General features: G+C 59.7%; 1 protein-coding gene across 1 annotated transcript in view; it reads left to right on the top strand.

Annotated features, from left to right (window-relative positions):
* The first annotated feature begins 724 nt into the window (after positions 1-724).
* Positions 725-23,637, top strand: part of LOC125430760 (disintegrin and metalloproteinase domain-containing protein 30-like) — a 34,224-nt gene continuing 11,311 nt past the window's right edge. The window contains exons 1-8 of the mRNA XM_048492963.1: positions 725-810; positions 3,227-3,419; positions 5,316-5,421; positions 9,402-9,582; positions 10,394-10,471; positions 13,645-13,756; positions 15,970-16,069; positions 17,645-18,341. Coding sequence (XP_048348920.1) covers positions 3,245-3,419; positions 5,316-5,421; positions 9,402-9,582; positions 10,394-10,471; positions 13,645-13,756; positions 15,970-16,069; positions 17,645-18,341 — 1,449 coding nt within the window. The 5' untranslated portion in view covers positions 725-810; positions 3,227-3,244. The remainder of the gene's footprint in view (positions 811-3,226; positions 3,420-5,315; positions 5,422-9,401; positions 9,583-10,393; positions 10,472-13,644; positions 13,757-15,969; positions 16,070-17,644; positions 18,342-23,637) is intronic.

The raw sequence follows: 23,637 nt of genomic DNA, 5'->3' as shown, positions 1-23,637 counted from the left end.
TTTTTGCCTTAGTTACGCCCCTCCTCTCAGCAGTAGCGCGCAGAACTTCTTGAGCAGCGTCTAGGGCAGGAGGTGTGCACCGGCAGTGCGTAGCCTGCACCAAGCGCATTCATTTCCAACCCAAGGGACCGGCAGCGCCACCTGTTCTTACCAAGCAGCCCTCGCCCATGGCAAATGCTCTCCTGCCCCTGGAGATGCCCGCCACACCCCCCATCACATGCCCCTACTCCAGCCCCACTGGCACTTATGCCACTGGCTGAATCCCAAATCACCCCATGGGAAACCTGTTACTTAAAATTTTTGGATCCCACTACTCGCTCCCTAAAGGGGTTCAAAGCTTGACCTACTGAGTGTGGTAGGAACCACTGCTCTAGCTGTTCATGGACTACGATTCCAATCAGCCAATTGGCCATGTTCTACAATTCCCATCAGTCAATTGTTCATGGACTACAATTCCCATCAGCCAATTGGCCATGCTGGCAGGGGCTGATGGGAATTGTAGTCCACGAACATCTGGAGAGCCACAGGTTGCAGAACCCTGCCCTGGAAGTTTGACCTGTCCTCATTATTGTCTACTTGGGCTGGCCGCAGCTGTTTGGACTCTCAGGTTTCCCCATCCCCTCCTACCAGGGATGCTGGGGCCTGAACGTGAGGGCACCACTTGGTCACACGGGAAAGCGCTCTGCCCCAGCAAGACGGTAACGAGGCCTTCGTTTGTAGGAATGCAGAAGGAGCGGCTGTTGCGAACCCAACTGCAAATTCAGACCAGGTGCAGACTGTCTGGATGGACTCTGCTGTGAGCAGTGCAAGGTAAGGTGAAAACGGGAGCTCTGGAGTGAGGACATAAGCAGTGGCGTAGTGGCTAAGAGCAGTGGCTAAGAGCAGGTGCATTCTGATCTGGAGGAACCGGGTTTGATTCCCAGCTCTGCCGCCTGAGCTGTGGAGGCTTATCTGGGGAATTCAGATTAGCCTGTGCACTCCCACACACGCCTAAAGGCTGGGTGGACCTTGGAGCTTAGTCCACAAGCAGCTCTCGGAGCTCTCTCCAGTCTCCCAATTCCACCTCACAGGGTGTTTTATGTTGTTGTGAGGGGGGAAGGGACAGTAGGAGATTGTCAGCCCCTTGCAGAGTCTCTCCTGGGCAGGAGAGAAAGGGGGGATATAAATCCAAACTCCTCCTCCCTCCCTCCCTCCTCCTCCTCCTCCTCCTCCTCCTCCTCCTCCTCCTCCTCCTCCTCCTCTTCTTCTTCTTCTTCTTCTTCTTCTTCTTCTTCTTCTTCTTCTTCTTCTTCTTCTTCTTCTTCTTCTTCTTCGTTCCCTCACACAAAGACGGTTTGCTCCACACGGTTCACGCAGCCGCAGCTTTTAGTGGTCATTCCAGTGTTTCGTTCTCGGCCGCGCTGGAGTTTACAGTTTGCCTCTCCTGTCTTTCGGCAGAGAGCTAGACCAGCCGGCCGCAAGGCCCTGCGACTCTAGAAGGAAGCGTAACCATTTCCCCGTGTGAGATGGACTGACTCATTAAAGGAGGCCACCGCCCTCTGCTTGCAAGACCTCAGCAAAGCTGTCAACCAGGGGATCTTCTGGAGGATTTTGATTCATAGGGTTTCCACAAGTCAGAAGCAACTTGACGTCACTTAACACAGACCCCTGTTTTCCCAGTGGTTTTTAACATGTTTCCTCATGGATGCCTATACACCGGGGAATACAGAATCATAGAATCCTAGAGTTGGAAGAGACCCCAAGGGCCATCCAGTCCAACCCCCTGCAATGCAGGAACACACAATCAAAACACTCCCAACCGATGTTCATCCAGCCTCTTTTTAAAAACCTCCAAAGAAGGAGACTCCACCACACTCCGAGGCAGCGGATTCCACTATCAAACGGCCCTGTTCTTCCTAATGTTTAGTGAAATCTCTTTTCCTTCACCTGGAACCCATGACTCCTGGTCCTAGTCTCTGGGGCAGCAGAAGACAAACTTGCTCCCTCACCAACATGACACCCCTTCAAATATCTCAGCATGGCTATCCTGTCACCTCTTAACCTTCACTTCTCCAGACTAAACATCTCCAGCTCTCTAAGGGCCTTTCCCCACTTACCTTAAGCCCTGCGCTACTCTCCTCAAGCAGCGCGGGGTCCCCTTGCACTCCCCACGACAGGGGCGGCGACAGCGAAGCCACCCCGACGCTGCCGCTGTCGCGCCCCCTCAGCGCGCAGCATCCCTGGCGCTGGAGAAAACGGCGCCTTTTGATGACCCCGCCCGGGCGCGCTCCATGGATGCCGCGTGCTGAGAGCAGTGCGCGGCATAGGGGGGATCGTAGAGAGTGGGGAAAGGCCCTAAGCAACGGTCACCTCTAGGCTGGACTATTGTAACGCGCTCTACGCTGGCCTGCCTCTGTCGGTGATCCGGAAATTGAAACTCGTTCAACATGCGGCAGCCAGACTACTTACAGGAACAGCTAGTTGGGACCGGATTACTCCGGTCCTATACCATCTACACTGGCTGCCCATCGAGTTCCGGGCCATCTTCAAAGTGCTGGTCTTGACCTTTAAGGCCATTAGCGGCATTGGGCCTACATATCTGAGGGATCGCATCTCCCCGTACTGCCCTACTAGGGCCCTCCGCTCTACGGAGGAGCGGTTGCTGGAAATCCCTGGCCCAAAAAAGATCCGGCTGGCCTCAACAAGGGCCAGGGCTTTTACTGCCCTGGCCCCTACCTGGTGGAACAGGCTCCCTAAGAAGACCAGGGCCCTGCGGGACCTTCAGAGTTTCCGCAGGGCCTGTAAAACAGACCTGTTCCGCCAGGCTTTTGGCCAGCCGGAATGACCATCTGACCCTCATACCATCTGGGTCTCCCATGGGCGGGAATGGGGTTGGGATAAGTCGCCATCTGCAAATTTTAAATTGTTTAAATTCTATGAATTTAATATTGTTATAGATTGTTTTTATATTTGTATTTATTGATGTTGATGTACATCAATACTGAGCCCTCCGGGGGAGGGCAGTTTAAAAATGGAATGAAATAAATAAATAAAAAATAAGTCTCTCCTCATAGGGCAGGGATTCCAGACCTTTGACCATTTTGGTCGCTTTCCTCTGGACCCGTTCCAGCTTGTCAATGTCCTTCTTGAATTGCGGGGCCCAAAATGGGACATGATATTCCAGGTGAGGACTAACCAACGCAGAATAGAGGGATACAATAAATCGTGGGCTTATTATTTCCCACAGTATTTACCAGAGGGAACGATGTGCAGAAAGACTGCTTCGAAGTGTGATCTTGCCGAGTACTGCAACGGGGCCATGGCCGACTGCCCACCGGACGTCTATAAACAAGACGGGATCCCCTGCGATACCAGTGCCAGCTGTTATGCCGGGCAGTGCTTAGGGCTTCAGCGCCAGTGTGTGGCCCTCTTTGGCAAAGGTAAGCCTCGCGTTCCAGGTGAGCGAAAATACCTGCTGTTTGTCTTTCGAGGCTCCCAGCTCAGGGGGCAGGGAAACGCCTGGAGATTTGTGTGTCCATTCAGGGCAAGGTGGGACTTTAGGAGGCCTCTGAAGTAGATGCGGGTGATACATTGGGAGCAGAAACTACCAGACCACGGCCACCCAGCCTCACCACCCTCCAAGGAATCAGCAGCCAATTGATTCCAGCTGTGAAAGCCCTTGACAGACATTGGCTTCAAGAGGGTATAAATGCTGTAGAAGCTGTCCTCCAACGCAGCCACGTTCATTAGGCGGAAATGAGCTCTATCACCTGGAGATCGAGTAGATTCGATTCCAGTAGCACTTTAGAGACTCACAAGATTTCATGGGAGAGTCAGAGCCCCCTTTGAAGTCGTTACGGGCGACGCAATGAAGAGACGAGATGCAGCGATATCAGGGTCCGGTGGAGAGAAGCCAGTGGCGATCTAGCGTGATCGATGGATCTGGCTACTCTGCCGAGCTGGGGTCCCTGGCACCTTTTATTAAGGGTTTGGGGAAGGCGGGAGAGCGGGAGGATGTTGCACAATACATGACTCATAGGGGCTGCGTACGTGCGGGAGGAAACGTTCCTGTCTGGGCCTAATCCGTACCTGGGGGTATGTACCTTTTGTCCCTTTGTCCGGGGCATCTTGTGGCCAGTGAATCATGGGAGTCTTGCGACAGGTGAGCTCACCTGCCCAGAAGGCAACAGATGGCGCAGGCATTCCTGTGCTCTGTCTGAGGCTCTGCTGGGTTCGCTGGCTCACCCCTACACCCCTTTCTGAGGTACAAAGGAAGGTATCTGATGGACTGAGCTGTCTGATGGAGAGAGCTTTGACCATCGAAATCCCACAGTCTTGTCAGTCTCCAAAGTGCTACTGGACTTGAAGCCAATAGCACTTCTACTGCAGGCCAACATGGCTGCCCTCTGAAACTGTCTTGGTCCAGGGACTTAGGTAAGGGGGGGGGGCATTCCTCAGGTTCAAACCCCTCCAATTATGTGTCTGGCTTGCTTGAAACAACAGCCAGAAACAGAATACACCCAGAGGTGGGATCCAGCAGGTTCTCACAGGTTCCCAAGAGTAGGTGACTCATTATTTGCGTGTGCCGAGAGGGGGTGACTAATTGGTGATTTTGCCACGGGATTTTTGCCTTAGTTGCGCCCCTCCTCTCAGCAGTAGCGCGCAGAACTCGAAGCAGTCTAGCAGGAGGTGCACCGGCGTGCGTGGCAGCCTGTGCCTGCGTGCACTCGTTTCCCGCCCAAGGACCGGCACAGCGGCTGCGTCCTTGCCACAGCCCCGCCCAGGAATGCCCTCAGCTGGGAGATGCCTGGCTACACGCCCTGTAGATTGTGTCCCGTTTCCCAGCTCCCCATTCGCTTACGCTTCTACAGCTCTTCCTGGAATCCCACCCACCATGGGGAACTCTGTTACACTAAAATTTTTGGATCCCACTACTGGCCTGAGCATCTCACTTGCCACTCCTCAGTGACTGTGTCACCCGCTTCTTGGCACTCTGACAACATCAGCGCAATATTTCCAGAATAATGGCAGGACTAAATTGGCCCAAGGTCACCCCTGTGTCAGGCAGGATGCTGGACTAGATGGACCCTCACTGATCTGATCCAGCAGGGCTCTTCTGAGGTTCTTAGCAGGGGAAGGCCTCAGCCTCTAAGTCCTGTTGTTGGACCTCCAGAGGAACTAGTTGGTTCCTATGTGAGTCAGGATGCTGGACTAGATGGACCCTCCCTGGCCTGATCCAGCAGGGCTCTTCTGAGGTTCTTACTTCGGAGGCCTGCGTACGTTTATTGTGTGCCCTCACACGGGTCTTGCTTGTTTTTCTACTCCTTCCTCTGCAGATGCAAACGTTGCTCCACGGAGGTGTTTCGAGGAGGTGAACATGCGTGGCGACCGGTCCGGCAACTGCGGCGAAGAGGGCATGAAGTTCAAGAAATGTAAAATACAGTAGGTTCTTCCTGCACGCAGGAGTCTGCTTTTTGTTCGTTCATTTGTAATTTAAACTGTTTATTCGCCACCTGCCTTACAGAGCTCGAGGCAGCTGACAACGCAAATCAAAACGTGTGAAACAAAGATATAAAAAATACACAAAAAAGACGCTTTCGCACATGCAGAATAATGCAATTTCAATCCACTTTCAGTGCACTTTAACAATCATTTGCAAATGGATTTTGCTATTTCGCACAGTGAAATCCAGCGGCAAAGTGCACTGAAAGTGGATTGAAAGTGCATTATTCTGCATGTGTGAAAGTGCCCAACGCCAACATTTTACAATCACAATGGAGGAGGATTTAATCAGACCCTGTCCTAAATAAAACCAACTAGGGACTTTCCTTCGCAATAAAGAGCTGCGTTTATGTATAAGACAACCGCAGCAAGGGCTTTATTTGCACAAAAGATGGAGAGACAATAAGATACCAACAAAAGAGGACTGGATTCTGCAAGTTACGGAATATTCAGAAATGGCGAAGCTGGCGACACTCTCAAGAGACAATAGTTTGGACTGTTTTTCACGAAACTGGAAACCCTTTACAGAAAATCTCTGAAGAGCTATTTAAACAGAGAGGTGGTGTCAGGGATTTGCAATCAAAAGCAAACAGTACATTTTAATTACTAGAAGACATTTAAGAAAGAAAAAAATAACGTGACAATTCCATGTATTGAGGTTTGAATTAAGGTGTGGTCAAAGATGAGATATCTGGAAGTTAACCGATAAGGCGTAGTGGATTGTGCTTTTTTTCCTTGTTGTATGTTTTTGTGTTTTGTGTGCTGTTTTTTGACGTAAGAAAATTAAAAATATTAATTAAAAAAAAGATCAAACCAACTAGGGACCAATAAGTTTAGGAACTGAAAAGAAAAGAAAGCATATAATCATCATTTCTTGTACAGTGCACGTATCGTTTAAATTAAAAGCACTCTAAGATTATCAAAAATCTGAATTAAAAAACATCCATGTAGAACTAAGACTAGCAGGTGGATTTGATCTAATCAGAATTATTGGATTTTGAACCTCTATTGGAATGCAGAGGAGAGAATGACAGAGTGCCAAATCTGGTACATTTTATGTCTAAGTATCTGTTGATTGACCAAATGATTTAATTGTTTTATTGCAGTTATAGTAACGATGTGTGTATATCAAGTTGTAAATGTTATATTGATGCAAATGTTGTATTGATGGTGGTGTAAGCTACCCAGAGTCCAGCCTTTGGCTGGTGTAGGGCAGGGTAGAAGTCAAAATAAAGTAAATAAATGGCTACACATAGCTCATAACACAAGTGCCGTATATACTCGTGTATAAGTCGACCCACTCGAGCCCTTTGGGGGTGAGGCGGCTTATAAATCACATAATAAATAAATAAATAAATATAAGTCGAGGCACCTAATTTTACCACAAAAACTGGGAAAACTTATTGATTCGCGAATAAGTCGAGGGTGGGAAATGCAGCAGCTACTGGTAAATTTCAAAAATAAAAATAGATACCAGTAAAATTACATTAATTGAGGCATCAGTAGGTTAAATGTTTTTGAATATTTATTTCAAAGAAAAACAGTAAACTAGCTCTGTAAGTGGAAAAGAGAGTCAACTAAAACAATATGGTCTCAAATTAATACAACTTTAAAAGTACAAAAAACCTTAGCTCAATCCAGCAACCAAGCCTGAAACACCAAAAGTGCTAAAATTCTTCAAAAGCTGGATTTTTTTTGGTCACTGGGAGGGAATAGTTTATGTTGAAGCAGTACCAACATTTCAGAGTATTTTTTAGGAGACCACTCACTGGATGATTACCACCCAGGTTTGGTGAAGTTTGGTTCAGGGAATCCAAAGTTATGGACCCTCAAAATGTAGTCCCATTTACTATTAACTCCCATTGGAAACAATGGGGAAAGGGGCAACCCCTTTGGGGGTCCATAGCTTTGGACCCCCTGAACCAAACTTTACCAAACTTGGGTGGTATCATCAGGAGAGTCTCCTGAAAAAACCCTGAAATTTTGGTGCCGCTAGCCTAAAAACTGCGCCCCCTGGCGGCCGACAAATTAAAAACCCTAAAATATTGTTTAAAATACACCTGACTCGCATATAAGTTGAGGGGAGCTTTTTTCAGCCCAAAAAAATGTGATGAAAAATTCGACTTATATGCGAGTATATATGGTACTTAACACTTGGTAGAAACACAAGTACTTAACACATGGTATAGTGGTTAAGTACAGTGGACTCCAATCTGGAGAAATTGGTTTGATTCCCCGTTCCTTCACTTGAGCAGCAGACTCTAATCTGCTGAACTGGGTTTGTTTCCCAGCTCCTCCACATGAAGCCCGCTGGCTTCACAGTTCTCTCAGAACTCTCTCGGCCCCACCTGCCTCACAAAATGCCTGCTGCGGGGAGAGGACAGGAAAGGAGTTTGTCAGCCGCTTTGAAACTCCTGACGGTTGAAAAAAGCAAGGCATAAATCCCAACGCTTCTTCTTTTGACCACCACTGATCTTCCTCGTAGGTCAAACTATTGCACGCATGTACAATTTTTAATTTAAAGCATAGGTGTCAAACTCACGGCCCTCCAGATGTTATGGACTACAGTTCCCACCATCCCCTGCCAGCATGATGCATGATGCTGGCAGGGGATGATGGGAACTGTAGTCCATAACATCTGGAGGGGCGCAAGTTTGACACCTGTGATTTAAAGGCTTTGCGTACCATGCAATAAATGGTTCCTTTATTGCAGGAAAACTGACAGAGCTGCCTTCAGCTGAGAATCCGACCGTCAGTCTGGTCCCCTCAGACTGGCCGCGGCTCTCAGGGTCTCAGGCCGAGGCCTTTCACATCCCCCCCCTTGCCCCGGCCTGGTCTTGAACCTGGTACCTTCTGCTCTTGCACTGAGCTACATCCCCTCCCCCACACACAACGGTCTTCATGGGTGTTTTTATGCCATTGTTGGCTACAAGCAGAGGCGTATCGGGAGGTGGAAATGGCGCCCAGAGACAACCCCTTCCCCAGCCGCTCCCCCACTTCCACGCCCCCGCGCCTTTGAGGGTGGGGCTCAGGGCGTGGCTCTGCCCCTGAGCCCCACCCTCGCCTTCCATGCAGGTCGGGGCGGGCGCCCAGCCACACGCTGTTTGGTCATGTGGAAAAGCGCCTGGCGTCCCACTCATGTGACCAAAAGGCATGCGCCCGGGTACATGGGTGACCCCATGTCCCTATAGCAGAGGTGGGATCCAGCAGGTTCTCACCAGTTCCCGAGAGGGGGTTACTAATTATTTGTGTGTGCCGAGAGGGGGTTACTAACTGGGTCTGCTTTTCCGTTAGAAATCCCATTAGGTCCAAAAATCATAAAGTCCTGTTGTTTCCTATGTGGCTGGTCAGCGAAGGTAGAAAACGGGATCATTCTCCCTGTTGGGCTGTTTTAAAAACATCTTTTAGAACTATGGTAAAGTTCCTGGTTTAAGGAAAGTCTCCTTCTTTTGATTTCTAGAAACAAAATTAAGTATTTGACCCAAAGTATTAAGTCTTTGACAGGCAGTCAATTAGAGGAGAAGTAGTTGTTTCTGTTGGCAGCAGACGATAGGACTTGCTAGAATGAGTTTAAATTATGGACAGAAAGATGCCAGCTGGAAATTAGGAACTTTTTTTTTACAGTAAGAGTTTTTTACAGGAACAGAGAAATTATGAATGCCCCGCCCCCGGAATGCCCAGCCACGCCCCCATCGTGCCCCGCCCAGCCCCATTGGCGCTACGCCACTGTTTGAATCCCACCACCATGGGAACCTGTTACTAAAATGTTTGGATCCCACCACTGCCCTATAGGCTGTACACCTCTGGCTACAAGGGAAGTCTTTAGGAAGGGGCTTTCAGCATCCCGGGGTGGGCTCCCGCAGCCGTTGCCCAGAATTAGGAAGGACCTTTGGGCATGTCCCTGCTTGGTTTCCTTTCAGAGACGTCTTTTGTGGAAGGCTCCAGTGCACCAAGGTGGACACGATCCCGAGGCTGCCCACCAGACAAGCTGTCCTGCAGACTCCAGTGGAGAACGTGATGTGTTGGGGCACAGAATTCCACCTCAGCCTGGCCTACGATCTCGGCGCCGTGAGAGACGGGACACCCTGCGATGTCGGCAAGGTAGCTTAGCCAGCTGTCCAAACCAGGCTTGTTTGGGAGATTACGGCTTTTGCGGCCGGGCTGGCCAGCGCCTCCCTTCGGCCTGGCTTTCCTGATCTCCATTTTATTCGGCTTCTGGAGAGGAGGGGAAGATGACGGGTTGGGAGGCCCAGCAAGCCCTTTGGTAAAACAATGCAGCGGTCTAGCAGCTGTATCTAGTCAGGATTCAGGCTCTCCTGCGGTTGGTGGGGTTTTTAAATAACATTTCACACACGGGTCGCCGTGGCGTAGCGGTTAAGAGCAGGTGCCCTCTAATCTGAACAACCGGGTCTGATTCTCCGCTCTGCCACTGGAGCTGTGGAGGCTTATCTGGGGAATCAGGTTCGCTTGTACACTCCAACACGTGCCAGCTGGGTGACCTTGGGCTAGTCACAGTTCTCCAGAGCTCTCAGCCCCACCCACCTCACAGGCTGTTTGTTGTTGTGGGGGTGGGGGAGGGAGGAAGGGAAAGGAGATTGTAAGCCCCTTTGAGTCTCCTTGCAGGAGACAAAGGGGGGATAAAAATCCAAACTCCTCCTCCTCCTCCTCCTCCTCCTCCTCCTCCTCCTTCTTCTCCTCCTCCTCCTCCTTCTTCTCCTCCTTCTCCTTCTTCTTCATCTTCTTCTTCTCCTTCTCCTCCTCCTCCTCCTCCTTCTTCTCCTTCTTCTTCTTCTTCTCCTTCTTCTTCTCCTCCTCCTCCTTCTTCTCCTTCTTTTTCTTCTTCTTCTCCTCCTCCTTCTTCTTCTCCTTCTTCTTCTCCTTCGTCTTCCTCTTCTTCTTCTTCCTCCTCCAGATATGCCTAAACGGGTCATGTGTCACTCTGGAAGTTCTGCAGTACGATTGCGACTCGAACAGATGTCACCTCCGAGGGGTAAGTAGCAGAGGTGGGATCCAGCAGGTTCTCACAGGTTCCCAAGAGTAGGTTACTAATTATTTGTGTGTGCCGAGAGGGGGTTACTAATTGGTGATTTTGCCACGTGATGTTTGCCTTAGTTACGCCCCTCCTCTCCGCAGTAGCGCGCAGAACTTGAAGCAGTCTAGCAGGAGGTGCACCGGCTTGTGTGTCCTTGCCACAGCCCCGACCGGGAATGCCCCGCCCCTGAATGCCCGGCCACGCCCCCATTGTGCCCCGCCCAGCCCCATTGGCGCTACACCATAGTTTGAATCCCACCACCATGGGAACCTGTTACTAAAATTTTTGGATCCCACCACTGGTAAGTAGCCAAGAGTTTTCCCCCAGCCGGAGACCTGGTTGCGCCAGTGCAAGAGACTGAGGCCCTTTCCGCACAGCTCATTCCTAACGAATGTCACTCATTATGGATGAACCCGTTCCCCCCTCTCCCCCTTTGCACGTAAGAAGGAAAGGGCAGCAAACGCGGTGGCTCTTTCGCGCAGGGGCGCTTTATTTTTCCCTTCCAGAAGCACGCGCAGCTACAGAGACCTCTAGGGGACCCATGTGGCCACGCAGAGCCCAGGCAAGAAAATTTTAGACAGTATCCTTCCCTTCCTACCCCGCACCCCCATGCTTGGGACTTTGGAACAGCGGGGAGCCGGAGATTCCCTTTGAAGGGTTTTCCAAGATCTGCATTCAAAAGAGATTCTTAAGTAGCAGAGATCCGCAGTGGCAGAATAAAGATATGCAGAGTTGCGTTTGTATAAAAATATACTTTACTAGTTTAAAAGGAAAGGGTTCCATGAAAAACAAACAATAACATTTTTCCAAAGCAGTAAATAATAAGTGGGCTAATGATAATTGATGTCTTGATGGGAATGTTTGAGATTAGACGGTGGTAAAATCAGGGGGCACAAATTAGGCAACCTAGATTTTTGAAAAATAAACGTGTGGTTTAATGAACACAGCAGCAAGTACCTGGTTGCTATCAGATCCCCAATAATGCCTTCATCAGAAGAAGAGTGTAGATTTAACCCCCCATTTTCTTTCCCGGAAGGAGTCTCAAAGCAGCTGACGAACTTCTTCCCTTCCCATTCGCATCAGAGGCACCTTGTGAGGTAGGAGGGGCTGAGAGAGTTCTGAGAGAACTGGGACTGGCCCATGGTCACCCAGCAGGCTACAGATGTCAGAGCAGATAAACAAATCCAGTTTTCACCAGGCAAGAGTCCGTTGATCACGTGGAGCAGTGGGAATCAAACCCATTTCTTCAGATTAGAATCCACTTGCTCTTTACCGTTATCCCACTCTGGCTCTCAAGTTTCTGTAGCTGTTTCTGCGTTTTGTTGCAGTCTACCAAGTTAAGTTCGGCTGGCAGCTGCATTTGTGTTGAGATTTCTGAGCCTCTCTCATCAATCAATTCAATAAGCCTTTATTGGCATATACACAATAGTATAAAAATACAGTTCCAGTTAAAAAGTGAACAGTAAAAAACTTCGTGTTTGTCATAAGAACATAAGAACTAGCCTGCTGGATCAGACCAGAGTCCATCTAGTCCAGCACTCTGCTACTCGCAGTGGCCCACCAGGTGCCTTTGGGAGCTCACAGGCAGGATGTGAAAGCAATGATCTTCTGCTGCTGCTGCTCCCGAGCACCTGGTCCGCTAAGGCAATTGCAATCTGAGATCAAGGAGGATCAAGATTGGTAACCATAGATCGACTTCTCCTCCATAAATCTGTCCAAGCCCTTTTTAAAGTTATCCAGGTTAGTGGCCATCACCACCTCCATATGGCAGCATATAAGTGCAATAATAAAATAAATATTCCAAACACCAATCACACGTTGCGTGAAGAAGTGTTTCCTTTTATTAGTCCTAATTCTTCCCCCCAGCATTTTCAATGGATGCCCCCTGGTTCTAGTATTGTGAGAAAGAGAGAAAAATTTCTCTCTGTCCACATTTTCTACCCCATGCATAATTTTATAGACTTCAATCATATCCCCCCTCAGACGTCTCCTCTCCAAACTAAAGAGTCCCAAACGCTGCAGCCTCTCCTCATAAGGAAGGTGCTCCAGTCCCTCAATCGTCCTCGTTGCCCTTTCTCTGCACTTTTTCTATCTCTTTTGAGAGTATCCTTTTTGAGATGTATGGCGACCAGAGAACTGGAACACAGTAATTATGATGCGGTCGCATTCACGGCTTTATATAAGGGCATGACAATCCTTGCAGTTTTATTATCAGCTCCTTTCCTAATTATCCCCAGCATAGAGTTTGCCTTTTTCACAGCTGCCATGCATTGAGTTGACATTCCCATGGAACTATCAACTATGATGCCCCAATCCCTTTCCTGGTCTGTGACTGATAGCACTGACCCCTGTAGCGTGTACATTCAGTAGCGTCATACATTCAGTTTACAAACTTCTGACAAAACTTTGCCACTATAAGGCAACAATGAAAATCCTGACAATTTAAAAGCATAACTACTTCATCTGATTCAGTATAATCAATCATAGAGTCTATAGCTTGGGATAACAGACTGGGATCGGAGTTCTTGGTATAATAAGCAGTTCAGGAGAATGTGTGGGATGGAATCCAGCTGTCCTATGGTGCAGGTACAGAACCTCTTATCGCTTGGAAGACCTTTAAGTCTTCCTCTATGTAGCAGAGATGGCATGATGTTAAACGTAGCCAGCATATAGGCTCTCCTGTGTGGGATTTGTGAGCGCTGTAATATAATATGCTGGGTATCCCTAGCCTCTCTCATATAACGGCACCTTTAATAAGCTGATTTTTTTTAAAAAAAATTGTTTAATGCACAGATGTCAAACTCACGGCCCTCCAGACGTCATGGACTACTGTTCCCATCATCCCCTGCCAGCATCATGCTGGCAGGGGATGCTGGGAGCTGTAGTCCATCACATCTGGAGGGCTGCGAGTTTGACACCGACGGTTTAATGCAATGATCGAAGGAGTTTGGGAAACATGGTGCAGATTCAGAAAAGGGGAAATGGATTTGTTGACAACCGAAACGCGCCTCGTGCTTTTCTCACCCAGCGCAAGGGGGCTGTTCTCGGTGCTTGTGTTTCAGTTTGGTGGTCGGGGTGCGGCTCGAGATTCTTCTCTGCCCCCTGCTCTTCATGCGCTTGTTGCATTCCAGGTGTGCAACAACAGGAGAAATTGCCACTGCGCCTATGGATGGGCCCCTCCCTTCTGCGAGGGCAAAGGGTACGGAGGGAGCGTTGACAGCGGCCCGCCTCCAGTTTACAAAAGTACGTATTCAGAAACTATCCGTTGCTCCCCTTTGGCCGGTGGTTGCAAATCTGGTTTAATTGAAGGGTTTTCGATTAAAAGAGATACTTATTTAGCACAGATGTGGAAGCAGCATCCAGGGGGAAAGGAGAGAGCCAGAGATACCTCGAGTTGCTTTATATACAAGTTTATTAATGAAAAAGGGGTAGGGTTAAACGGAATAAAACAAATGAATTCTGCACTGCTCTGTTACATATTTACAGTGCTAAGTAGACACTTAAGACTACATCTTTCTTTTCCTTCCTACTTCTCCCTGTTCATGTGGTCTTTTCCTTAGAAACAAATAAACAGAGTTAACTTTATGACGACTTCTTCTTCTTCTTCTTCTTCTTCTTCTTCTTCTTCTTCTTCTTCTTCTTCTTCTTCTTCTTCTTCTTCTTCTTCTTCTTCTTCTTCTTCTTCTTCTTCTTCTTCTAGGTGCCACTGGATTCCAGCTGTCTTCTGCTGCTTCAGACCAATTTGACTACCCTCCCGAATCTGGCCTTACCGGTCAGCCCGTGGCAGGCCTGTTCCTTCCAGGGTTGGCAGATCTGCCAGTCAGAGAAGAAGAAGAAGAAGAGGAGGAGTAGTTTGGATTTATATCCCCCCTTTCTCTCCTGCAGGAGACTCAAAGGGGCTGACAATCTCCTTGCCCTTCCCCCCTCACAACAAACACCCTGTGAGGTGGGTGGGGCTGAGAGAGCTCCGAGAAGCTGTGACTTGCCCAAGGTCACCCAGCTGGCGTGTGTGGGAGTGCACAGGCTAATCTGAATCCCCCAGATAAGCCTCCACAGCTCAGGCGGCAGAGCTGGGAATCAAACCCGGTTCCTCCAGATTAGATACACGAGCTCTTAACCTCCACTACGCCACTGCTGCTCCAGAGGTTGGGGATGCCCAGCCCCTGCCTCCTGCTTTGGAGAAGAAAACGTGGCAATCTGGCCAGTGGACAGCCCAGAAGTGATGTCAGTTGCCTCTAAGAGTTGCTGATTGGCTGCCCACCCATTTCCCTGAAACCCCCCCACCCCATTCCCCCACTGGTTGTAGTCTTGCCTGGTTTTTGTCTCGCAGAGCCAGCATGGTATAGTGCAGGGGTCTGCAACCTGCGGCTCTCCAGATGTTCATGGACTAAAAATCCCATCAGCCCCTGCCAGCATGGCCAATTGGCCTTTGGGGAGGGCGGTATATAAATATAAATAATTAAAAAATGCTGGCAGGGGCTGATGGGAATTGTAGTCCACGAACATCTGGAGAGCCGCAGGTTGCACACCCCTGGTGTAGTGGCTAGCAGCGAGTGCACTCTAATCTGGACAACCGGGTTTGATTCCCCGCTCTGCCGCTTGAGCGGTGGAGGCTTATCTGGGGAACCACATTAGCTTGCGCACTCCAGCACATGCCAGCTGGGTGACCTTGGGCTAGTCACATGGTTGGAGTGCAGCCCCATTTCCTGTGCGAAATGTTCTCTTGAATCATTCAGCTTTGCAGAAAGCATGGGAGCCTTCCTGACCTCCTCGGGCAGGCTGCTCCACAAGACGGGGGCCACAGCTGAGAACACACCTGTACAAACAGCTGTTGATTTATCCTCTCCACCTGGCTTCGGTTTCTTGGTGCCTAAACACGGGACTACACGTGCATCCCTGCTGCAATTTAGAAGAAGAAGAAGAGTTTGGATTTATATCCCTCCTTTCTCTCCTGCAGGAGACTCAAAGGGGCTGACAATCTTCTTGCCCTTCCCCCCTCACAACAAACACCCTGTGAGGTGGGCGGGGCTGAGAGAGCTCCGAGAAGCTGTGACTAGCCCAAGGTCACCCAGCTGGCGTGTGTGGGAGTGCCCAGGCTAATCTGAATTCCCCAGATAAGCCTCCCCAGCCCAGGCAGCAAAGCTGGGAATCGAACACGGTTCCTCCAGATTAGATGCATGAGCTCTTAACCTCCTACGCCACTGCTGCTCACTGCTTATTTGGTTTGTCTCGGCCCCACCTTCCTGACAGTCAAGAGTGTTTTAAGCCTGTGCTCCGTTGTCTTCCATGTTCGCCGTTCCTCCCAGCGCTGGTGAGGGTCTTTTCTGTGCCCTCATCCAAGGTGCAGCTCGTGCCTGGACTCTCTAGACATGTTTGCTTGGGACAGTGAGGGCCGGCAAGCCACACTTTCAAGCCCCGAGTGCGAAACAGAATCTTCTTTTCTCCCACTTCCCCAGGGAACTTGGCCGTCATCTTTGCCGTGGTCACACTGGTTGGCGGGATTCTCTCGGCGTTTCTTGTTATCTCTATCATGAAGAGAGAACAATTGAAGGGTTGGTAAGTAAGCTTGCTGGCCCGATGTGGCCAGCCCAATCCCACCCAATCTGAGAAGCAAAGCAGGGTTAGCACCGGTCAGTCATACGATCATAGAATCATAGAGTTGGAAAAGACCCCAAGGGCCATCTAGTCCAACCCAGAGGTGGGATCCAGCAGGTTCTCACAGGTTCCCGAGAGTAGGTTACTAATTGTTGGTGTGTGCCAAGAGGGGGTTACTCATGGGTGATGTTGCCACGTGATTTTTGCCTTCGTTGCGCCCCTCCTCTCAGCAGTAGCGCGCAGAACTGGAAGCAGCCTAGCAGGAGGTGCTTGATGAAGTGGCAGCCCTCGCGCCTAGATGCATTAGTTTCCCAGCCCGAGGGACTTGCGCAGCGGCTGCGTCCTTGCCACAGCCCCGCCCAGGAATGCCCGGCCACACCCCCGTCGTGCCCCGCCCAGCCCCATTGGCGCTACGCCACAGTTTGAATCCCACCACCATGGGAACCTGTTGTTAAAATGTTTGGATCCCACCACTGGTCTAACCCCCTGCCATGGAGGAAGACACAGTCAAAACACTCCCGACAAACGGCCATCCAGCCTCTGTTTGACTCCACCACCCTCCGAGGGAGTGCATTCCACTGTCCAACAGCCCTGACAGTCAGGAAATTATTCCTGATGTTTAGGTGGAATCTCTTTTCCTTCCCCTTGAACCCGTGACTCCTGGTCCTGGTCTCTGGAGCAGCAGAAAACAAGCTTGCTCCCTCCCCAACATGACATCCCTTCAAAAATCTAAACAGGGCTATCATGTCCCCCGTTAACCTACGCTTCTCCAGACTAAACATCCCCAGCTCCCTAAGCCTCTCCTTGTAGGGCATGGACTCCGGACCCTTTGTACACAGTATCCAGGTGAGATCTAACCAATGAAGAATAGAATAGTCCTTAGATCAGGGGTGGGCAATTCTTTTTTCCATGGAGCCGCAAAAGAAACAGAAAATATTGTGGAGGGCCGGGCCAAAAGGCAGGGGGGGCGAGGCGCTTTTGAAAGCCCCACAGAAGCCGGCAGCCAAGGCAACCCACTTCTGCGGGGCTTTCAAAGTCGCCTCGCTCCCCAGCTGCAACAGGAACCAGTCAAGGTCATCCAGCGGGCCGGAGGGGTAGCCACATGAGCCAGTATAATGCCCAGGTCTGCCTTAGATAGAAAGCCACCAAGGGATGTCCAGATTGCAGAGCACGGCAAATCACTCAGGCTAGCTAGCCCAATCTTGCCAGATCTCGGAAGCTAAGCAGGCTTAACCCTGGTTAGTAGTTGGATGGGTTAACCCTGGTGAGTAGTTGGATGGGAAGTCCAGGGTTGCTTCTTAGAAACAGACAACCCCGGGAGGAGTTGCTGAGGGTCAGCTGTCACTTGATGGCACTTTATATATACATGGACAAGTAAGCTCACATTCTTCTTGGTATCGTATCACAAGGCTATGGTAGTGTTGTTTGGTGTATACCTCTACACAAGGAGAAGTCCCAGCTCCCATTTCAAGTTGTTGTTTGAATGCACAATCCACACTGAAGGCCCACTCACTGCCTTGTACTTTGTGTCTTCAGGCTTGCTAAATCATACAAGGAACGGGAACCGTCAGACTCTGAATCGGAACCAGAAGATACCACGGAGGCAACGTCAGAGCCAGAACCTCCACCGGAACCACAAGATACATTGCCTGTAAAACGTACACAGTCACGGTTACTGCCTGCAAAACATACCTCGCAGCCAGAACCTAGACAACGATCACAGCATACACTACAACCGGAATCTAGACCACAACCACTGTATACACCACAGCCGGAACTTAGACCACAACCACAGCGTACACTGCAACCAGAGCCTAGACCACAACCACAGCGTACACTAGAACCAGAACCTAGACCACAACCACAGCGTACACTACAACCAGAACCTAGACCACAACCACAGCATGCAATACAACCGGAACTTAGACCACAACCACAGCGTACACCGCAACCAGAACCTAGACCACAACCACAGCGTACACTGCAACCAGAATCTAGACCACAACCACAGCGTACACTACAACCAGAATCTAGATCACAATCACAGCGTACACTAGTACAAGAATCTAGACCACAATCACAGCATACACTACAACCAGAATCTAGACCACAACCACAGCGTACACTACAACCAGAAGCTAGACCACAACGAGAACCCAGACCACAGCCACAGCGTGCACTACAACCAGAACCTAGACCACAACCACAGCATACACCACAACCAGAACCGGGGGTGGGGGGGGGGGGGGGTGGGGGGGGGGGGGGGTGGGGGGGGGGGGGGGTGGGGGGGGGGGGGGGTGGGGGGGGGGGGGGGTGGGGGGGGGGGGGGGTGGGGGGGGGGGGGGGTGGGGGGGGGGGGGGGTGGGGGGGGGGGGGGGTGGGGGGGGGGGGGGGTGGGGGGGGGGGGGGGTGGGGGGGGGGGGGGGTGGGGGGGGGGGGGGGTGGGGGGGGGGGGGGGTGGGGGGGGGGGGGGGTGGGGGGGGGGGGGGGTGGGGGGGGGGGGGGGTGGGGGGGGGGGGGGGTGGGGGGGGGGGGGGGTGGGGGGGGGGGGGGGTGGGGGGGGGGGGGGGTGGGGGGGGGGGGGGGTGGGGGGGGGGGGGGGTGGGGGGGGGGGGGGGTGGGGGGGGGGGGGGGTGGGGGGGGGGGGGGGTGGGGGGGGGGGGGGGTGGGGGGGGGGGGGGGTGGGGGGGGGGGGGGGTGGGGGGGGGGGGGGGTGGGGGGGGGGGGGGGTGGGGGGGGGGGGGGGTGGGGGGGGGGGGGGGTGGGGGGGGGGGGGGGTGGGGGGGGGGGGGGGTGGGGGGGGGGGGGGGTGGGGGGGGGGGGGGGTGGGGGGGGGGGGGGGTGGGGGGGGGGGGGGGTGGGGGGGGGGGGGGGTGGGGGGGGGGGGGGGTGGGGGGGGGGGGGGGTGGGGGGGGGGGGGGGTGGGGGGGGGGGGGGGTGGGGGGGGGGGGGGGTGGGGGGGGGGGGGGGTGGGGGGGGGGGGGGGTGGGGGGGGGGGGGGGTGGGGGGGGGGGGGGGTGGGGGGGGGGGGGGGTGGGGGGGGGGGGGGGTGGGGGGGGGGGGGGGTGGGGGGGGGGGGGGGTGGGGGGGGGGGGGGGTGGGGGGGGGGGGGGGTGGGGGGGGGGGGGGGTGGGGGGGGGGGGGGGTGGGGGGGGGGGGGGGTGGGGGGGGGGGGGGGTGGGGGGGGGGGGGGGTGGGGGGGGGGGGGGGTGGGGGGGGGGGGGGGTGGGGGGGGGGGGGGGTGGGGGGGGGGGGGGGTGGGGGGGGGGGGGGGTGGGGGGGGGGGGGGGTGGGGGGGGGGGGGGGTGGGGGGGGGGGGGGGTGGGGGGGGGGGGGGGTGGGGGGGGGGGGGGGTGGGGGGGGGGGGGGGTGGGGGGGGGGGGGGGTGGGGGGGGGGGGGGGTGGGGGGGGGGGGGGGTGGGGGGGGGGGGGGGTGGGGGGGGGGGGGGGTGGGGGGGGGGGGGGGTGGGGGGGGGGGGGGGTGGGGGGGGGGGGGGGTGGGGGGGGGGGGGGGTGGGGGGGGGGGGGGGTGGGGGGGGGGGGGGGTGGGGGGGGGGGGGGGTGGGGGGGGGGGGGGGTGGGGGGGGGGGGGGGTGGGGGGGGGGGGGGGTGGGGGGGGGGGGGGGTGGGGGGGGGGGGGGGTGGGGGGGGGGGGGGGTGGGGGGGGGGGGGGGTGGGGGGGGGGGGGGGTGGGGGGGGGGGGGGGTGGGGGGGGGGGGGGGTGGGGGGGGGGGGGGGTGGGGGGGGGGGGGGGTGGGGGGGGGGGGGGGTGGGGGGGGGGGGGGGTGGGGGGGGGGGGGGGTGGGGGGGGGGGGGGGTGGGGGGGGGGGGGGGTGGGGGGGGGGGGGGGTGGGGGGGGGGGGGGGTGGGGGGGGGGGGGGGTGGGGGGGGGGGGGGGTGGGGGGGGGGGGGGGTGGGGGGGGGGGGGGGTGGGGGGGGGGGGGGGTGGGGGGGGGGGGGGGTGGGGGGGGGGGGGGGTGGGGGGGGGGGGGGGTGGGGGGGGGGGGGGGTGGGGGGGGGGGGGGGTGGGGGGGGGGGGGGGTGGGGGGGGGGGGGGGTGGGGGGGGGGGGGGGTGGGGGGGGGGGGGGGTGGGGGGGGGGGGGGGTGGGGGGGGGGGGGGGTGGGGGGGGGGGGGGGTGGGGGGGGGGGGGGGTGGGGGGGGGGGGGGGTGGGGGGGGGGGGGGGTGGGGGGGGGGGGGGGTGGGGGGGGGGGGGGGTGGGGGGGGGGGGGGGTGGGGGGGGGGGGGGGTGGGGGGGGGGGGGGGTGGGGGGGGGGGGGGGTGGGGGGGGGGGGGGGTGGGGGGGGGGGGGGGTGGGGGGGGGGGGGGGTGGGGGGGGGGGGGGGTGGGGGGGGGGGGGGGTGGGGGGGGGGGGGGGTGGGGGGGGGGGGGGGTGGGGGGGGGGGGGGGTGGGGGGGGGGGGGGGTGGGGGGGGGGGGGGGTGGGGGGGGGGGGGGGTGGGGGGGGGGGGGGGTGGGGGGGGGGGGGGGTGGGGGGGGGGGGGGGTGGGGGGGGGGGGGGGTGGGGGGGGGGGGGGGTGGGGGGGGGGGGGGGTGGGGGGGGGGGGGGGTGGGGGGGGGGGGGGGTGGGGGGGGGGGGGGGTGGGGGGGGGGGGGGGTGGGGGGGGGGGGGGGTGGGGGGGGGGGGGGGTGGGGGGGGGGGGGGGTGGGGGGGGGGGGGGGTGGGGGGGGGGGGGGGTGGGGGGGGGGGGGGGTGGGGGGGGGGGGGGGTGGGGGGGGGGGGGGGTGGGGGGGGGGGGGGGTGGGGGGGGGGGGGGGTGGGGGGGGGGGGGGGTGGGGGGGGGGGGGGGTGGGGGGGGGGGGGGGTGGGGGGGGGGGGGGGTGGGGGGGGGGGGGGGTGGGGGGGGGGGGGGGTGGGGGGGGGGGGGGGTGGGGGGGGGGGGGGGTGGGGGGGGGGGGGGGTGGGGGGGGGGGGGGGTGGGGGGGGGGGGGGGTGGGGGGGGGGGGGGGTGGGGGGGGGGGGGGGTGGGGGGGGGGGGGGGTGGGGGGGGGGGGGGGTGGGGGGGGGGGGGGGTGGGGGGGGGGGGGGGTGGGGGGGGGGGGGGGTGGGGGGGGGGGGGGGTGGGGGGGGGGGGGGGTGGGGGGGGGGGGGGGTGGGGGGGGGGGGGGGTGGGGGGGGGGGGGGGTGGGGGGGGGGGGGGGTGGGGGGGGGGGGGGGTGGGGGGGGGGGGGGGTGGGGGGGGGGGGGGGTGGGGGGGGGGGGGGGTGGGGGGGGGGGGGGGTGGGGGGGGGGGGGGGTGGGGGGGGGGGGGGGTGGGGGGGGGGGGGGGTGGGGGGGGGGGGGGGTGGGGGGGGGGGGGGGTGGGGGGGGGGGGGGGTGGGGGGGGGGGGGGGTGGGGGGGGGGGGGGGTGGGGGGGGGGGGGGGTGGGGGGGGGGGGGGGTGGGGGGGGGGGGGGGTGGGGGGGGGGGGGGGTGGGGGGGGGGGGGGGTGGGGGGGGGGGGGGGTGGGGGGGGGGGGGGGTGGGGGGGGGGGGGGGTGGGGGGGGGGGGGGGTGGGGGGGGGGGGGGGTGGGGGGGGGGGGGGGTGGGGGGGGGGGGGGGTGGGGGGGGGGGGGGGTGGGGGGGGGGGGGGGTGGGGGGGGGGGGGGGTGGGGGGGGGGGGGGGTGGGGGGGGGGGGGGGTGGGGGGGGGGGGGGGTGGGGGGGGGGGGGGGTGGGGGGGGGGGGGGGTGGGGGGGGGGGGGGGTGGGGGGGGGGGGGGGTGGGGGGGGGGGGGGGTGGGGGGGGGGGGGGGTGGGGGGGGGGGGGGGTGGGGGGGGGGGGGGGTGGGGGGGGGGGGGGGTGGGGGGGGGGGGGGGTGGGGGGGGGGGGGGGTGGGGGGGGGGGGGGGTGGGGGGGGGGGGGGGTGGGGGGGGGGGGGGGTGGGGGGGGGGGGGGGTGGGGGGGGGGGGGGGTGGGGGGGGGGGGGGGTGGGGGGGGGGGGGGGTGGGGGGGGGGGGGGGTGGGGGGGGGGGGGGGTGGGGGGGGGGGGGGGTGGGGGGGGGGGGGGGTGGGGGGGGGGGGGGGTGGGGGGGGGGGGGGGTGGGGGGGGGGGGGGGTGGGGGGGGGGGGGGGTGGGGGGGGGGGGGGGTGGGGGGGGGGGGGGGTGGGGGGGGGGGGGGGTGGGGGGGGGGGGGGGTGGGGGGGGGGGGGGGTGGGGGGGGGGGGGGGTGGGGGGGGGGGGGGGTGGGGGGGGGGGGGGGTGGGGGGGGGGGGGGGTGGGGGGGGGGGGGGGTGGGGGGGGGGGGGGGTGGGGGGGGGGGGGGGTGGGGGGGGGGGGGGGTGGGGGGGGGGGGGGGTGGGGGGGGGGGGGGGTGGGGGGGGGGGGGGGTGGGGGGGGGGGGGGGTGGGGGGGGGGGGGGGTGGGGGGGGGGGGGGGTGGGGGGGGGGGGGGGTGGGGGGGGGGGGGGGTGGGGGGGGGGGGGGGTGGGGGGGGGGGGGGGTGGGGGGGGGGGGGGGTGGGGGGGGGGGGGGGTGGGGGGGGGGGGGGGTGGGGGGGGGGGGGGGTGGGGGGGGGGGGGGGTGGGGGGGGGGGGGGGTGGGGGGGGGGGGGGGTGGGGGGGGGGGGGGGTGGGGGGGGGGGGGGGTGGGGGGGGGGGGGGGTGGGGGGGGGGGGGGGTGGGGGGGGGGGGGGGTGGGGGGGGGGGGGGGTGGGGGGGGGGGGGGGTGGGGGGGGGGGGGGGTGGGGGGGGGGGGGGGTGGGGGGGGGGGGGGGTGGGGGGGGGGGGGGGTGGGGGGGGGGGGGGGTGGGGGGGGGGGGGGGTGGGGGGGGGGGGGGGTGGGGGGGGGGGGGGGTGGGGGGGGGGGGGGGTGGGGGGGGGGGGGGGTGGGGGGGGGGGGGGGTGGGGGGGGGGGGGGGTGGGGGGGGGGGGGGGTGGGGGGGGGGGGGGGTGGGGGGGGGGGGGGGTGGGGGGGGGGGGGGGTGGGGGGGGGGGGGGGTGGGGGGGGGGGGGGGTGGGGGGGGGGGGGGGTGGGGGGGGGGGGGGGTGGGGGGGGGGGGGGGTGGGGGGGGGGGGGGGTGGGGGGGGGGGGGGGTGGGGGGGGGGGGGGGTGGGGGGGGGGGGGGGTGGGGGGGGGGGGGGGTGGGGGGGGGGGGGGGTGGGGGGGGGGGGGGGTGGGGGGGGGGGGGGGTGGGGGGGGGGGGGGGTGGGGGGGGGGGGGGGTGGGGGGGGGGGGGGGTGGGGGGGGGGGGGGGTGGGGGGGGGGGGGGGTGGGGGGGGGGGGGGGTGGGGGGGGGGGGGGGTGGGGGGGGGGGGGGGTGGGGGGGGGGGGGGGTGGGGGGGGGGGGGGGTGGGGGGGGGGGGGGGTGGGGGGGGGGGGGGGTGGGGGGGGGGGGGGGTGGGGGGGGGGGGGGGTGGGGGGGGGGGGGGGTGGGGGGGGGGGGGGGTGGGGGGGGGGGGGGGTGGGGGGGGGGGGGGGTGGGGGGGGGGGGGGGTGGGGGGGGGGGGGGGTGGGGGGGGGGGGGGGTGGGGGGGGGGGGGGGTGGGGGGGGGGGGGGGTGGGGGGGGGGGGGGGTGGGGGGGGGGGGGG

Source organism: Sphaerodactylus townsendi, linkage group LG04, assembly GCF_021028975.2.
Source record: "Sphaerodactylus townsendi isolate TG3544 linkage group LG04, MPM_Stown_v2.3, whole genome shotgun sequence".
NCBI lineage: Eukaryota > Metazoa > Chordata > Lepidosauria > Squamata > Sphaerodactylidae > Sphaerodactylus > Sphaerodactylus townsendi.
Note: the sequence above shows the minus strand (reverse complement) of the source record. Positions and strands in the feature narration are given on the sequence as shown.